Source organism: Apium graveolens, unplaced genomic scaffold, assembly GCF_009905375.1.
Source record: "Apium graveolens cultivar Ventura unplaced genomic scaffold, ASM990537v1 ctg6836, whole genome shotgun sequence".
Lineage (NCBI taxonomy): Eukaryota > Viridiplantae > Streptophyta > Magnoliopsida > Apiales > Apiaceae > Apium > Apium graveolens.
The window spans coordinates 3,595-21,398 of record NW_027419822.1 but is presented as its reverse complement, the minus strand read 5'-3'; the positions used below and the strand labels follow the sequence as shown (position 1 = coordinate 21,398).

Below are 17,804 nucleotides of genomic sequence, written 5' to 3'. Positions count from 1 at the left end.
AACATCGAATATTGGGTATTATTCTCTTAAAAGATTTTTATGTATGTTCTGCGTTTTACCGAAAGAAAATAGTGATTCATGTATTTGTGTAATGAGAAATATAAATCTTTTGCGATGCTGGTGTATTGTGTCAGAAATCGGATTACAGCTTATGAGTCGAATCCAAAAACATCTAATATAAGCAGAAGTGGAGCTCTGAGGTTGGTAAGAATAAGGTACTAAGATTTATAGAAGGGGAAGAAATAAAGGAGCCTGTACACATCTAATAATTCCTTGTTCTCTACAACAGAAGACTAGAAGGTCAAAATGAAGACCCTGATTAGAAGTTATCAAGACATTATATTTGAGACCTCATTCATCCACCAAGGTAAATTTCATCAACAGTCGTGGACAAATAACTAAATAAGACTATATATCTACAAATCATTACAAATCATACGGGCCAATAAGGAATTGAACAATTACTGAAGCGGAAAGTATTCAATTGGGAACATGAACAATTACCGAAGAGGAAAGAACTAAGTTCTCTACTATATATGCAAAAAGATTAATAGGGGCTTTAGAGAGATATTAAAGGGACTAGAGTAATTATCTTATATTTGCTTTCTGCACTTATATATTATTCTGGGAATTACCGGATCCAGTAGGTGCAGCTGCTTTAAATAATTGGACTCGGGTACGGAGATTCAAACATATCCAAGTATCAGATTTGGCACTTTGAAAGATTTAGAACCTGGCGACACCATTTGGCAGTTGGCACAAATACGGGGACACGACATTTTTTTAATTTAAATTCATTGAATATAATAGGTAGAGTTTGGGGGCCAGAAACTGAGCTAAATTTTTATTAGGTTATATATGCTCCTATCATGTTTCAATGTTCTATTTCCTGTAATATTTTCCTTATTGACATTTATTTCCAAGTATTACTTATAACCAAAATGAATGTGGACGGTATCCACTGTAGATTTCTTCTTTATACACTACACGCATATTCATATTCATATTTAAAGCACCGGTAGATCTGCAATTATTACAGGAGGGATGCTTTTTACGGCAAACTTCGAATATTTTTGGCGAGCTACAAATAATACTCATCTCAAATAATGCAGTACAAATAATGCAGTATAAATAATGCAGTTTCAAGACCATATATCAAGTAATGCAGTACTAATGATGGAGTACAAAGTTCAAACACTATACTCGCTCTCAACAAAAATCAAATTGTAAACTGAAATTATAAACTGTTAATTAAAAACTCCTTTTTTTGAATTTGATTTTCTACTCTCAATTTATTTATACTGTTTTATTTTGCAGTTGATTAGATTTAAGTTTCCATTTTAGGGCTTTCATTTTAGGACTTTCAGTTAGGTATACATCTCTAACTGGTCTAACAAATTACGGCTTCAATTTATCTTTCTTCCATTTAGTCATAGGTTTAGCATTAAAGGGCAAGTGTATCCTGCGATTCTACCTGTTGAAGATAAGAAAGTTACTGGTAAGGTTTGTTTAATAATGATAATCCATCTTGACTTTCAGCCTGTATAACATTAATGATATATAGCCCTCTATAGTATTAATAATTTCCATTCTTTATGTAGTTATGAACATTTAGATATAATCTTCAAATTACTTACTTCCATGTGTTGATTCTCTTACTATTATCATAGAACTTTTGAGCAATTTGCATCAGGTTACATAGGTTTCCATAGCTTATCCAATGTAAAAATTCACATAACCCGTTGTTCTAATAACTGAATCTTCAAAAGCAATAATATTTTTCATATGCATATCATCACTATGTACTAATCTGCAAGTTGTAATTATATTTAGGAATTTCAAGTTGCCTCACTTTCTGATGGGGATTATAAGAAAAAAAAATGAAAGAAATTATTTATGAACTTGATTCGGGAAAATTCCATTGTCTGCAAAATTACAGAGTATGTGCGTATTGCATTGATATATGAAATCATTAGTACGTGGTCAACATGCCTGCTGCTTTATCCTCTTTGTTGCTTCTTGTTTATGTATGCACTAGTCAAAAAGAGAACTAATACTAAACATACAGATTGGTTTTACAAAACAAAGTTGTAGCCAGTGTCCTACTTACCAAAGCTTGTTGCAGACGTGCATTCTATTCTTGTAACACGTTCAGTTTCGCTTCCAAGTCATGAGTATAAGCCTAGCCAATCAGAATATATGAAAACAAACTTTAGAAACAGACTTGGTGTGGCCCTTTTAAAGACCATGATTCGTACTTATTTTTTGTGAATATTTCTTCTTAAATAGAAATTATAACAAAATATTTTTTTTCTGCAACCACTTAACAAAGCACTAAGTATCACCACTGTGCATCTTCCATATTAGGCTCAATCGATTATTAATCATCATCCCAGATGATCCAGTACAATTGAAAATATGATACATGAGAAAATTTATCATTTATAGAGGTGGATCGCCCCTGAAGAATATATGAGTTTCGGCCATAATCATATACAAAAATGGTAATATATCTTAATAAAACTAAGCGGACTTGATACTTATGGCTTATATAATGGTTAACTAGACACCTCAGAGTTCCCCTAATTCTATTCTCTTTTCGAATAAGGTTTCTCAAGCTCTAGGCTAAATATTCTACTTGACTCATTAATTTATTCAACTACAGATTCGACTCATTAATATTCAATTGAACTAAATAAAGTAAAAATGTTCGAGCCCATAAAACATAAATTGCTCCCACCATAACATTCAATTAATTACAAAATCACGCTGTGTGTATAAATAAAAAATAGCAGTTAAACCAATAGAACAATATCAGATCAAACACAAATTTATATTAATATATATATTTATATGACTGTATTTATATATTTTTATATATATATATATATTAATGTATTACTTGGGTTTTAAGTAGTATAAGTTTGTAGATCTCTAAATACAGGAAAGAGTTTCAGTGGCAAAAACAGTAATTACCCATGGCTAATGCAATCGATATCTAGTCTATATTCTAGAAAGATAAGTATGCTGGAGGAAGTGTCACCTGAAATAACATTTACAATATATGTAGTTAGATCGCCATTGAACAAAATCAATTTGTTAACACTGAGTTTATAGTTTATACGTATCATTTCAGTGGCAAAAACAGTAATTACCCATGGCTAATGCAATCGATATCTATTTCTATATTCTTGAGCATAATAGAAAGATAAATATGCTGGAGGAAGTGTCGCCTGAAATAACATTCACAATATATGTAGTTAGATCGCCATTGAACAAAATCAATTCGTTAACACTGAGTTTATAGTTTCTACGTATCATTACGAAATAGTCAGTACCTGGATTATTGTTGCCTTTAACACTTCACCATCTAATCCTAAATAAAGACAGGCAAGGCCCCAACAAATTGGTCCCATGATAAACCTCCAAAGGATGCCGGTAATAGGGACTCCAATCGACCAATTTTCATCTATCTTTTTATTAATTGCCATGAATAAACCTGAAATATGCATAGCAGTAAGCAAGCATATATATGAAGAGAATCTGGCTATATGTAAGGATGTCTACAAGAAATTCAGATATTATATCTAATCAGGAAGAGTCACAGATTAGATTATAATGTGTAATAAATCCGTCCTAAATAACCTTAATTATTTTTTTAATGAAGGCTTGCAGACTTGCAACTGCTATCATCAGGTAACTAAACCACTTTCCTTATTAGGCACTGATCTGTTTTTTTACTTGGCCTAATGTCCAGATAATGTGTGTGTATGTGGAATTGTATGTAGCTATGAAGAAGTTACACGATGGACTCGGGAATTAGTGCTTTGAACTTACCCAAGCAGAACATGTAAGTGCCCACAGCTGCTTTCGACACAATCAAAATACATTCCTCCATAATGCTTGGCATCTCAAAATGCAACCTGAAGCATAATTTCCATCCAGAAGTTAGCATGATGATAACATAAAAAAACCGATTAATAATATCTAATTTTAATTGTCAAAGGTTCACTGGTTGGCATAATTCACCAAAAGTGTCTATATTTGAGTGTACGCATGTGTATAAGGTATGGGGATTATAGGAAAATCTCTATACACAACTAACAACGATAATTAGAGCTACTATTATCATAGAACTTTTGAGCAATTTGCATCAGGTTACATAGGTTTCCATAGCATATCCAATGTAAAATTCACATTACCCGTTGTTCTAATAACTGAATCTTCAAAAGCAATAATGTTTTTCATATGCAAATCATCACTATGTACTAATCTGCAAATTGTAATTTTATTTAGGAATTTCAAGTTGCCTCACTTTCTGTGGGGATTATAAGAAATAAAAATATGAAAGAAATTATTATGAACTTGATTCGTGAAAATTCCATTGTCTGCAAAATTACAGTGTCTGTGTGCATTGCATTGTTATATGAAATGATTAGTATGTGGTCAACATGCCTGCTGCTTATCCTCTTTGTTGCTTCTTGTATATGTATGCACTAGTCAAAAAGAGAACTAATAATAAACATGCAGATTGGTTTTACACAAACAAAGTTGTAGCCAGTGTCCTGCTTACCAAAGCATGTTGCAGGAGTGCATTCTCTTCTAGTAACACGTGCAGTTCCGCTTCCAGATAGCGAGTATAAGCCTAACCAATCAGAATATATGAAAACAAACATTAGAAACAGACCTGGCGTGGCCCTTTAAAGACATGGTTTTAATCTAACAAATTTACAGTCATACTTATTTTTGTGAAATTTCTTCTTGATAGAAAGTAAAACAAAATTATTTTTTCTGCACCCACTTGACAAAGCACTACCCACTTGACAAAGCACTAAGTATCACTTTGCATCTTCCATATTAGGCTCAATCGATCATTAATCCTCATCGCAAATAATCATACAAATGAAAATATGATCATGAAGAATTTACCAGTAATAAGGGTCGCTCGCTCCTTAAAAATATATGAGTTTCCACCAGAATAGTCTACAAAAAAAAGGTAATATATCCTAATAAACTAAGCGGACTCGATCCCTATGGCTTATATAATGGTTAACTAGACACCTCAAGAGAGGTCCCCAAATTATATTCTCTTTTCGAATAAGGTTTCTCAAGCTCTAGTCTAAATATTCTACTTGACTCATTAATTAATCAAGTCTAGATTCGACTCATAAATATTCAATTGAACTAAATAAAGTAAAAATGTTCATAAATTGCTTCCCCCATAACATTCTATTAATTACAAATCACACTATACGTATAAATAAACAATAGCAGTTATACCAATAGAACAATATCAAATCAAACACTAAATTCTTCGAGTACAACTAACAACGATAATTAGAGCAATAAATCCATGTCGAATGAACATACTCAAGCGCAACAAAACAACACAGTAAGATCGCAGTCAATAAAACAAACAACGTACATGTATATGATGATCGCATTCAATTAATTAAATCGCAATAAAATGAAGAATTACCTGGAAACTACACATGGACGGGGTGAGCACTTTCTTCATTGTTTCTGCAAGTAATTTCAGAAATTCAAATAAAAAATGAAGAATTAAATTAAATAAAAAAACATAAATTATACTCAGAAAAGATTGTATAAGTGAATAGAAATTCGAAATTGACACCTTATACTCGATTCTGATAACCTTATAACCTTATAACCTGTTAGAAGTACAAATGTTACAAGTACAAAATACAAATTAAGATAACAATATAACTTACTTAGGGTTGACAAATGTCTTCGTCTTGTTAAAGTCCAGGCATATCTCTTACAACATAAAGTATTATTTATATTCATAATAAATGTAAATATATAAAAAAATATATTAGAATAATCAAATTTTAACCGGGTTTTTAATCGGGTCAGGCCGAGTACGTAAATATACATATAATCTGAAATTATTACTTTATATTTTAGTTGGGCCCTTGATAACTTTCTAATTTTTTTTATCATGATACTCTTAGCGAGACTATTACTTTACGACCGTGCCCCAAATTACGATTGACAAAATTTATAACCTAAATAAGGTTATAACTTTATACGATATTACTTAATACAGTTGTTAAGTGTAGATATAACAAAAAAGATTGCGGTTTACATGATCAGCCTGTTACAAATACTCATGCTGGCCGGGTGAGCATTTTTTCTGTAAATTTGCTGCATGTCATAACTAAAAAGTTTTAAAATCAATTACAGAAATACCAATTCACATTCTAATCCATAAACTCTTCTCTCTCTGAAATTACACATTTCTATGGTCTATGTTGTTTCAGCAAAACACCAAATAAAATCTGTTTTCATTCAACTACATCTTTCCGAAATTTGCATGCAAATCAAAAAATGTTGTTGGTAACTAATAATATCCATGACAAAGATCTATGGTGGACAATTATTGTGAAGTTAATAGTAACCCATTAATTTAAAATAACTTCTCTCTCTCGCTATGAAGTCGGCCGCCCTAATTTCACCTAACCCTAATCCGCCCTCCTTCTTTTTCACCCTTTTCTACCTATCTATCTCCATATTTATCCTTCATCCCCTACTTTTATCACTTTTTCTTTAATAAAATCGAGATTTGTTTTACAAAACTCGAAAAATTCATTACAGTTATTCACTTTAATTTTTCAGATATACTCAGGGTAAGAGCTTGTGATTTTATAATAAAATTCAGGTTTTTGCTTCAAAATCTCTGGTCTAACAACATATTACAATTTGGTGTTATTTTGAGATTTTTGAAGACAACAGTCTATTTAAGCCCAATATTGATGCCTAAAGTCTAAATTGGATTCAGTGCCCCACTCCCGCGGCCAAGCCACTCATTGTCTACTTCAATATTTGTTCCATATGACTATCTCACATATATTTTTCAAGTATGTTTTGAAATTTCAAGTCATATTTTTTTGACAAAAATGTTTAAAGGATTTTAAATATGAGTAACAGTCATGATTTAATAGTTATGAGATTTTTCTAAATTATATAGTTTTAATACAACGTTGATTTTGTGGAGTTCGAACTTTGGCGCCCGAAATATGGGTTTATTTCTAATTATCTACTTAAATACTCTAAATTATATTATATCGACTATAAAATATTACATACAGGAGCACCCACGTGTAATTTACATGTCATTCTTCTTATATAGGAGTTAAAAAACTAACAGGACGGGAACCCAGAAATAAAATTTACGCGGGGACCGACTAAATTTTTTTTTGAAAGAAACCAAATTACATTATTTATATTTTTTTTCAAATTTTAACACTAAAATTTTCTGTTCCAACTTAAACCAGTTTGACAGATACGAGACTCCCTCCAGTGCCCTCTAGTTCTCCCTCTGGCAAACTTAGGTCAAGCTTCTTGCACTAACAAATTGCAGAAGATAGAATAAGACTAATTAACCAGGTCAAGCTCAATGCAATGAGTGACAGATAAGAATATCTATCTTTTATCGATATTGCATGTTAGTTAATATTTAGAAAAAATTTGGTTAGTGCGTAATTTCGTATCACACTTTAAATTTTAGATAGACTCGTAATCTGGCGACCCCTTTTTTGATATAATTGGCGAAGGATGGGTTTTGGGATTGTCTGACACACATGTTAAAAATTATTTTACGATTATAATAATTAAACTGAAACAAATAACATTATTATCTAAGTTTGAAAAAGAAACATTACAATCTATAATGTTAACTAGAGAAATAACCTTTAGGTCAATCTCTAAGAATTCTAGCAGAATTATAAGATGACTGGTTTGGTGGTTTGGAATCACGCATCAACCATATTCACGTTTCATCAATATTCACGTCTTCAACTATATTTCCTTCCATTGCGACGTTGAAGCATTCCCCACAAAAAATATGCTTGTACTTGTACCACTCTGTAGTTAAAAAGAAAAAAAATCAATTATAATCAAGCAATGCTATAATTAGGTGCTGCATACATGCTCACTACTTCATCAAATGAATTTTTACTTTATCTTCCCAGATGATGTTTGAAGCGGCGTGCAACTAAACAATATGACAATACAAGTAATACTATAAGCATAGCCAAATGAAAGATGACCTTGCCCCCTTTTATCCGTTCAATATACTTCTGTTCATTTCATATGCATATACATAGGCAATGGGACAGCATATCTCCATGGATAATCACTTCTTCATCTAAGCCGGACCACTGGGCCCTTAAGTTTTTGGCTGCGCAGAAAGTGAGAAAGTGGTTGCAGCATCAATCGGATAACACATTGCTGAAGTCACAATTATACAAATCTGTTACAGAAAAGTTCAAGAATATACTGGCGCAACAGAAGGCCTTGGATTCCTGTTTTAAAGATAGTTTTGAGGAGGTGGTTACAGGACCAGAAAAGCTAGAGTAGTATAGCAAGGGTGTGTAATCTATTACTGTAAGTAGAGGTTTAGTATAAAAAGATCATCAATATTTTAATTACGTTCATGTTTGAACTATTATTCAGAAAATAGAAGTTATTATTCCACCAGCGTCTCTCTCTCTCTCTAACTGAATCCTATCAGATTCTCTTGCATTTCAAGCTTAAAATTTCTATTCCTTAACTTGTTTTACTGTTCTAAGAAATCAGCACACACAAAAACATCAGAAAAACAGAAAACTACATGTCAAAGCATAACACCAAATTTAATAGTGTCGTCATAGATTTAGTAATTTTATAGCATAAAATGACAAATTATAGCATTTAAAAAAGAACTCGCATAAATATTTAGCCAAAGGAATACTTGATTGGCATATAAGAATTACTTCATCCAAGATGCAACTCGAGAAGTTTTAGTGGGAAAAGTTTCCTCAACTGTATGCACATCAAAATCAGCATACAAATTCTTCCGTTCAGTATCTCTAGTAAGCTTAAGACCTGAATAATAGACATCGACTCCAAATTACAATTAAGCTGAAATTAATAGAAGCACTTTATGGACTCAAATCATCATTTTAACAAATCACACCATGGAAAACTTTTGTCTGCTGTAAATTTATACGTTTTACATCTACGTTTTACAAATTCAAATTCCAACATTGTCAATTACTCTATGAATTAAAAGGTGTTTATTCAAATACCAAGTATAACAAGAAGAAGGAAATTCCTATTTAAATTATGGCGCTGTTAGTTTATTTTTACATTAAACAAATACTATCAGTCCATATTCGACAAGAAAGTTTATTCTAAAAATACTGTACGGCCATCATCAGGGAATAGAGTAGCGTCTAGATCTGGTACAGGAAGTTACGAAAAAGGTACACAAACCAATCAGAGAAGCACATTAATTTAGTGAACATTGTTAAAAAGAGCCTGTACACATTTAATATTTCGTTGTTGTCTACAACAGAAGACTGGATGGTTAAAATTAAGACCCTGATTACAAGCTAGCAAGGCATTATATTTGTGACCTCATTTATTCACTAAAGTTAATTCCTTCAACAGTTGTGAAAAGTAAGACTATTATCTAAAGATCATATGCCAATCAGGAATCTGAACAATCGCCTAAGAAGTATTCAATTGGGAATATGAACAATTACCGCAGAGGAACGGAAGGAATACCAAGTATTTATCTACTATATATGCAAAAAGATAATAAATAGGGTCTTTGAAAAAGATGAAGAGACTAAAGTAATTATCTGCACCTTTTGCTTTCTGCACCCATGTACTATTCTGGGCATTACCGCATCTAGTAGGTTGCAGCTGCTCTAAAATAATTGGATGGACATTAAAGAAGAATCCACAGTAATAATATTTTGAGGCTTCATCTGAGCCAATCACGGTCAGATGCTATGGATTTAGATGGCCTACAACAGCTTCCTCAAGCAATTGCAGAAAACCAGGGCAATATGGTTGCACTGATGACATCAGTAATATGTTGGGTAGTATTTCAATTCTGGTGGATTATATTTGTTGCTGTATATATTTTGTTGAGATTGTTTGACGAATTGATTAAAAGAAAGGTCGGAAAATGCTACAAATGCGGACTGAGTTGGCTCATGATCAGGGAGAACCATATTCAAAACTCAATTTTTTTGAGAAGCATCTACAAGAGAGGCGGTGTTACTTATACCAATTTACAGCAACCTGAGCAGCATGTCTTAAGGGATGAAAAGAGTTCACAGCATTCACGTGATGGAGAGCGCCTTAAACAGGAGGCAGAACTCGAACAATTAGAGAGTGATACCGACAGGCTTAGGACTGAAATTTTGAATATCCAAAAGGAACAGGAGAATGCAGATAATTATCTGTTATCTGTTAAAGAGAGGCTGAGAAGGACTGAACAGAAGCAACAGCAGATGTTCATTAGCATGGCCAAAGCATTTCAGAACCCCTTATTTAGCGAGATTCTTATGCAGCAGCTCAGGCCGAAAGAAGCACTGGAGACTGCTGGAACTTCAAAGAAACAAAAGCTGATTGCTCCACAGTGCAACAAAGGTCCAGCGGAGGCATCCTATTATCCTATATATGCAAAAAGTTATAAATAGGGTCTTTGAAAAAGATGAAGAGACTAAAGTAATTATCTGCACCTTTTGCTTTCTGCACCCATGTACTATTCTGGGCATTACCCCATCTAGTAGGTTGCAGGTGCAGCTGCTCTAAATAATTGGATGGACATTAAAGAAGAATCCACAGTAATAATATTTTGAGGCTTCATCTGAGCAAATCACGGTCAGATGCTATGGATTTAGATGGCCTGCAACAGCTTCCTCAAACAATTGCTGAAAACCAGGGCACTTGTTAAGAAAATTATAAGAATAAGTTTATAACAAGATCAATAATATTAATCTAAAGGAACTTATTACTAGACCTTCTCATGTAAAAGTAATGCACATGAATGATTACTGAACATGAAAATATGCAAGATATAAAATGATGGTCAACATGTCTGCTGCTAATCCTCTTTGTTGCTTCTAGTTTATGTTTGCACTAGCCAAAAAGATAACTAATAATAAACATGCAGATTTGTTTTAAAGAAACAAAGTCGTAGCCAGTGTCTTACTTACCGAAGCATGTTGCAGACGTGCATTCTCTTCTTTTATCACGTGCAGTTCCGCTTCCAGATCACGAGTATAAGGCTAGCCAATTAGAATACATGAAAACAAACTTTAGAAACAGACTTGGTGAGGCCCTCTCAAAGACCACGGTTTTAATCTACCGTATTTACATAGTCATGCCTATTTTTTGTGAATATTTCTTCATAAATAGAAATTAAAACAAATTTATTTATTCTGCAACCACTTAACAATGCATCTTCCATATTAATCCTTTACGATATAATCATTTCACTGTAAATGAACCGTAAATGTTGCCCTAGGATAAAGTTAAGTATTAACAATAAATTTTCAAATTATAAGGGTTTGAGGCTGGAAATTTCGGATCGGGGTCCATTTAAATAGAAAAAACAACCACAAAAATGAACTGAACGTATCCATTCTAGATTTCTTCTTCATACACTTTACACACACACACAATTACACAAAATTAGATCAACTTGTTGTATTTAAAAGATGGAGAATTACCTGAAAACTGTACGGGGACGGGGACGAGATTCGTGGAGCACTTTCTTCATTGTTTCTACAAGTAATTCAGAAATTCGAATAAAAATGAAGAATTAAACTAAAAAAACACATAAATTATACTCATAAAAGATTGTACAAGTGAATTGAGTCTTGAAATTGACACCTTATAATTAATAAAAAGGGGCGATTGAGAGATTGAATATGATGAGGCTGCTTCGTGTAGAAAAAGAAATCAATCGGCTGCAACTCGATTTCACCTCCAAAACCATGATTACATGAAATTGATTACAATAAACGGGTGCTAATCCTAACCCTAAGCCGTATTATATAGGCCGAGCAAGTGCCATTTCCTTATTTTTGAAGCCCAGTAAGCAAAACATAGGCTTGGTAAATTAGGTGGTCAACCGGCTCCTATTCAAAGCCCAAGTCCAACTTTTAGTAAATCAAGTGACCCAAGTCCACTGCCATTTCCTTCTTCATGGGCTTGGTAAATCAAGTGACCCACTCCGACTAAACGTGTTTAAAATTTAAAATTTAAAAATTAAATATTAATAAGATTAAAAATAAAAATATTACTTATTATTAAAATACATTACATAATTAAAAAATAAAATATTACAAGAACATGACAATTTAAAATATTACATCTGAAACAAATCTATCTACTATATATCTAATACAGCAACAGGGGTTCGCTGAGCAAATTTAATCATAAATATAATAATTAATGTTCATATAATATTTGTTTTAACCATTAATGTTCATTCATTATTTAATCATAGATACGGTAATTAATGAGCAAATTTAATCATGAATATAATAGTTAATATCCATTCAATATTTGTTTTAGCCATTAATACTCATTTATTATTTAATCATAAATACATTAATTAATATCCAAACATTATTTGTTTTAATCATTAATACTCATTCATTATTATATAATTAATACAGATTCATTCATGTAATTTTTATTACCTCAATTAAAACATCATTAATATGTAAGTCATTAAAAATAATTTCTTCATAAAATTTACATACTCTATTAAAAAATTAGTATAAAAAATTTAAATGATAACCATTGCATAAGAATTCATATAATACATAAGTTATCACATCATTAACTTATTAATATCGATTAGTTGTTACATACTTAATATATATATATATATTTATAACTAATTATTATAGAGATATATGCATGGATCATATAATACCTAAGTTATGACTTACTAATATAGATTAATAATTGCATACTTAATATACATATTCATTTATAACTAATTATTATAGAAATACATGCACGCATGTATACATACATACATCCAAACATATGTACGTATGTACGTATATATGTATATATATAATAATTTAGTTAGAGATGTTATATTTTCAGAGCAGGTTCTTAATTATCAGAGCAAGACAATAAAAAATATTATATTACCCTCAGTTTATTTTTCTATTTGGCATGGCGTAGTATTGTCTTATCCTTTTTATTTGCTCCGAAAATTAAAAACCCTCGTCTTCAAATGAAATTTCCCTTAAATTTCCCTTTTAGTTAATGATTCAAATTTTTTTGTCTACAAAAATTGTCCTTATTTTTAACGTAAGTTAAATTCTAAAAACGAGAATACATACATTATAAATTATCAAATTAATAATATAAATAAGTGAATTTTAAATATAAAGTAAAATTAAATATTAATATTAATAGTAATAATTTTAAATTTCATTAAAAAGAAAAAATATTTCATTTTAATAGCAGGTTTATAAAACATATATATTAAAAATTCTAATAATAATAATTATTATTATTTATATTATATTAATAATAATTATAATATAATAATATTATTATTATTATTATAACAAAATAAATATTAATACATTAGAAACTTGAGTACAAAATCATGTTATTTATAAAAAGTGGTAGTACATTTAAATTATAATAAATTTTATTTGTACAAAATATTATTGTTCGTCATTAATTTTAATGATATTATCACAGCCTACCAGTGACCTTTAATAACACAGTTGACTGACATATACCATATTTATCACATTAACACTAATATTTAGATCTATTATAAACATTTGCGAATTAAATATTACAAACAAATGAACTAGATAAACTTATATATTAAATATGATTATGTGGATCAGAACCATTATACCTCTAAGTGAATATATATTTATCTAACCATGTCATACTTTAAGTATTATATTTTTGTATTTACACAAAAATAAATAAATTATGGGCTTTCATATATATATATATATACATACATATATATATATAAATACACACACATATATATATATATGTATATATATATACACACATATATATATGTATATGTATGTGTGAATTTATGTAAAAAAAACCTTTAACTTATGGTCCTCATAATTCATAAAATATATGATGTTGGTTTATATTGGTATTTTACTGCGTCATTATGACATGAACGATAATATTAACTAAAATAAATAATCTTGGTAAAGTTTACATATTAAAATACAACCCGAAAGCGCCTAGTATGCCGTGAGATGTGGATTCATTAATATTTTTTGAGAGAGGGGAAAGAGTTACTGAGGTCGGAAATTAAAATTGAAGAATACTAAAATTCAAATAACAATTATAAAATAAAATCTTATGTAAACAAACAACTATATTATGTAAAATTACTAAAATTTCTAAAAAAAATTCATGGATCGTCCTTAACAGTAAAAAACAAGAAATGTCACTACAAGTCTCTACGTTAATTGTAGATAAACACTATTGCACCAATGTCATCAAAAAAAAATCTACTCATATACAAAAATAAATCCATCATCATTAGGAGGGGGGACAACATGAAATATTATCAACAAGAATAACTAAAATAATATCGATTCGCCCAATATAGAGCATGTCCGTGCATTGCACGGGCTATAGAGCTAGTTAATCATTATTATGGAACATTGTGATATGCTCAACCAGATCGAATTGTAGTTGACGATGTTTCTGCCTGTCACAAAGTTGGATAGTCCTTCCGATATACATTTCATTAGAGGCTAAAGATTCTTCGCCTAAGTTTGGAGGCGGTAAGCCATATGTTGCATCATCGTAAGATAGTAAAGCGCCAAAGGGAGTGGCGTATGTGTCTCTCTCATCCTCAACGATCATATTATTAGTATAATACACGCTCTCATTATTTTAGCGAGATCTTCTTTATCCCAAAATTGTGTTGGATCATGTACAATTGCAAATTGAGATTGCAACACGCCAAATGTCATTTCTACGTTTTTTCGATGACCTTCTTGATATTTGGAGAACAATTTTCTTTTCACCCTGTGGACGTGGAATTGTTTCACGAACGTAGCCCATTCAGGATAGATTCCATCTGTTAGATAGTACCCCATGTTATAGTTGTTACCATTAATATTGTAATTTACCTCAGGAGCACGACCTTCTAGTACATCATCAAATATCGATTATCGGTCTAACACATTCATGTCGTTATTAGAACCAGCAACTCCGAAAAATGCATGTCATATCCATAGGTCCGATGAGGCAACAACATTAAGCAATATTGTTGGAACTCCTTTATGACCCCTCATGAACATCCCTTTCCATGCTTTAGGGCAATTTTTCCACTGCAAATGCATGTAGTCAATACTCCCCATCATTCCGGGAAAACCGCGAGCCTTTCCCATTTTTATGAGACGTTGTACATCATTTGAGTTTGGCTTTCGCAAATATTCACTCTCAAAAATTAAAATAATATTGGTAACAAATTTTTTCAAGCATTCAATTGCAGTGGACGTACCAATGCACACATAATCATCAACTGCATCCGTTCCAATTCCATATGCCAACATGCGTATGGCCGCCGTGAATTTTGTAAAGGTGATAGGCCCTTTCTTTCCAATGCATCAACCTTCTGCTGAAAATATGGATCAAAATTTGAAAGAGCATCCACAATTCGAAGGACCACGTGTCTTCCCATTCGAAACCGTCGTCGGAATGTATCTAGAGGGTATACTGGATTTTGAGCAAAATAATCTCTCTCCAATCGTTCATGACCCGCTTCACGGTCTTTGCATATCACTGGTTTAGTCGTGGTTGACGAGCCTTCTTCAATAAATTCTTTAGACAATCAGAGTTCTCATCCGTAGTATATATTTTGATTGCACTGTGAATGAAAAAAATGAGTTGCAGACTATCACAAAGAACATACATGTTTTATAGGAGATACAAATAATAAAAGAAAACGGCTAGTTTAACTAAAAATAAACAAGAACTAAATTACAACGGCTAGTTCCAAATAGAAACAAACAAAAACTAACTTCCAAGAACTTATTCCAAACAGAATCAAACGAACAACTAGTTTCCAACAACTAATTCCAAATAAAAATAAACAAGCAACTAGATTCCAATGGCTAGTTCCACCTGCGTCTTGATTTGACTTCCTCAATAATTTTGGCATAAATCTCTCGTTGAGCCTCTTTCATTATACTAGTATCAAGCGTAAGAAGTTGCATATCTGATTCATTCTCTTTCCTAGCCTCCTCTTTTTCTTAAGTTCATTGAACTCTGCCATTAGATCTAATCTCCTGCATAAACTAGCTTTTATTTCTTCATAATCTTTTTTTTAAGATCATTAAACTCTGCCTTTTTTTCCCCTCCCTCTTAGCTGCTTTTGTACCTTTAGGACGAACCGGTGATTCAACAACATTCTCATCTGTTGGTGTTTCATTCATCAATGATGAGTAGTTCCCAAAATCACTAAATTTAGTTCTCTTTGCACTTCCATTATTTGTCTCTTTAGGCTGTCTCCATTTAGGATGTCTCTTTAGATCATTCCAATGCTTGTCAAAATTAAACTTCTTATTGTATTTAGTTTTATGGAAACCATGAGCTACCGCAATTATGTTGTCCAAATTTGTACCACTCCCCATTTTTGAGACAGCTTCCTTATAACATGTTCTATATTGCTAAGCCCCTTCATTTATTCGTTGCCACCTTTTTTTGATAGATATTACCCCTCTTTTGATAATACCGTGATTACTTTATTCACAATAGTTACAAATTTGATCCCAAAATTCACCTTTTTATTCGCCCCGATCAAGGGATCAATCGACACATTCAACCATGCGCTAATTAAGAGTTTATCTTCAGGAGGTCATTTCACTTGTTAGGGGAATGACAAGGGTTTGGAAGGTGGTATTGGGTTAACGATATATGAAACTAATATCATATGACGTATGTTTAGTTGATTGCTATAATTGATATTGATAGTATATTAATATCATGTTTGGTTGATTGTTGCAATTTATATGAGTAATTTTAAATATTTTTAAGGTTATAATTTTAAATAATTTAAATAATAAAACATTTAATATTTTTTTTATATTTTTTAATTGCTAACTTAATTTTGTATTATAAAATTACACGTAGTATATAAATTATTATAATTATTATTTTAAATTTCTTATTGTGTGCTATTTTTCGGCTGTAAATATCATTTAATATTATTTTTTCAATAGTCATTTTTAAATTAATATTTATAAACTTAGGGGTGTATCCTTATTTAATAAATTTTTTAGGTTCAATAATTCACTTTGGATATTAGAAATATTTAAAAACTAGTTGCCCTCCTATCTCTCTCTTTCGCAAAATCTTAATTCTTATTTTTTCGATTGGTTAATGATAAACACTGTTTTGATAATTTTTCCTAATTTTTATTTACTTCAAATAAATCTATCTCTTCATTAAGAGTTTTAGTTCTATGTATAGGTTTTCTTAACTATATATTGTGTTTTGTTCTCTCTCATTGTGAGAGTTTAGTTTGTTTGTTTTGTTCTCTGGAATCGTACATCTACAAAATTTCGTATATTGGTTCATTGATAGGGGTCCTATCAGATTACGACTATTATTAATTGTTCGAATGCGTTTCGACACGTCAAATTTCTGTGTTCTCACAATTTCAACAGATTGTTGGATTGTCTTTATAAAATGATGTATATGTCAACAATGCGAGCGAGAAATATACAACAGTGAAAGATCCGATCAACGATCGTAGTTTTGTTCAAAAAGACTATGATTTGATTTATCTTGATACGTATTTATTCAGTTTTAATTATTATTATAATTTTTTTTGGATTTTAATTAATAAACTAATTGAATATCCAATTTTTTTTAATAAATGACAGCTAATTTAACAATCTTGAACAATTTTTTTTAACGTAGGTAACCGGCGGCCGCTACCCATCGGGTGCGCACTAGAT

General features: G+C 31.2%; 2 protein-coding genes across 2 annotated transcripts; both read right to left on the bottom strand.

The window, feature by feature from the left end:
• Nucleotides 1-3,161: 3,161 nt before the first annotated feature.
• On the bottom strand, nt 3,162-4,647 carry LOC141703605 (auxin efflux carrier component 5-like). The gene is made up of 4 exons (XM_074507073.1): nt 4,574-4,647; nt 3,838-3,923; nt 3,339-3,499; nt 3,162-3,233 (listed from the first exon to the last, which is right to left on the bottom strand). The coding sequence occupies exons 1-4, from the start codon at nt 4,594-4,596 to the stop codon at nt 3,162-3,164; spliced, it is 342 nt and encodes a 113-aa protein (XP_074363174.1). The 5' UTR covers nt 4,597-4,647.
• A 10,418-nt stretch (nt 4,648-15,065) lies between these two features.
• Nucleotides 15,066-15,395, bottom strand: LOC141703604 (uncharacterized). Its single transcript, XM_074507072.1, has one exon. It carries the CDS (start codon nt 15,393-15,395, stop codon nt 15,066-15,068), a length of 330 nt encoding a protein of 109 aa, XP_074363173.1.
• Between the last annotated feature and the right edge of the window lie 2,409 nt (nt 15,396-17,804).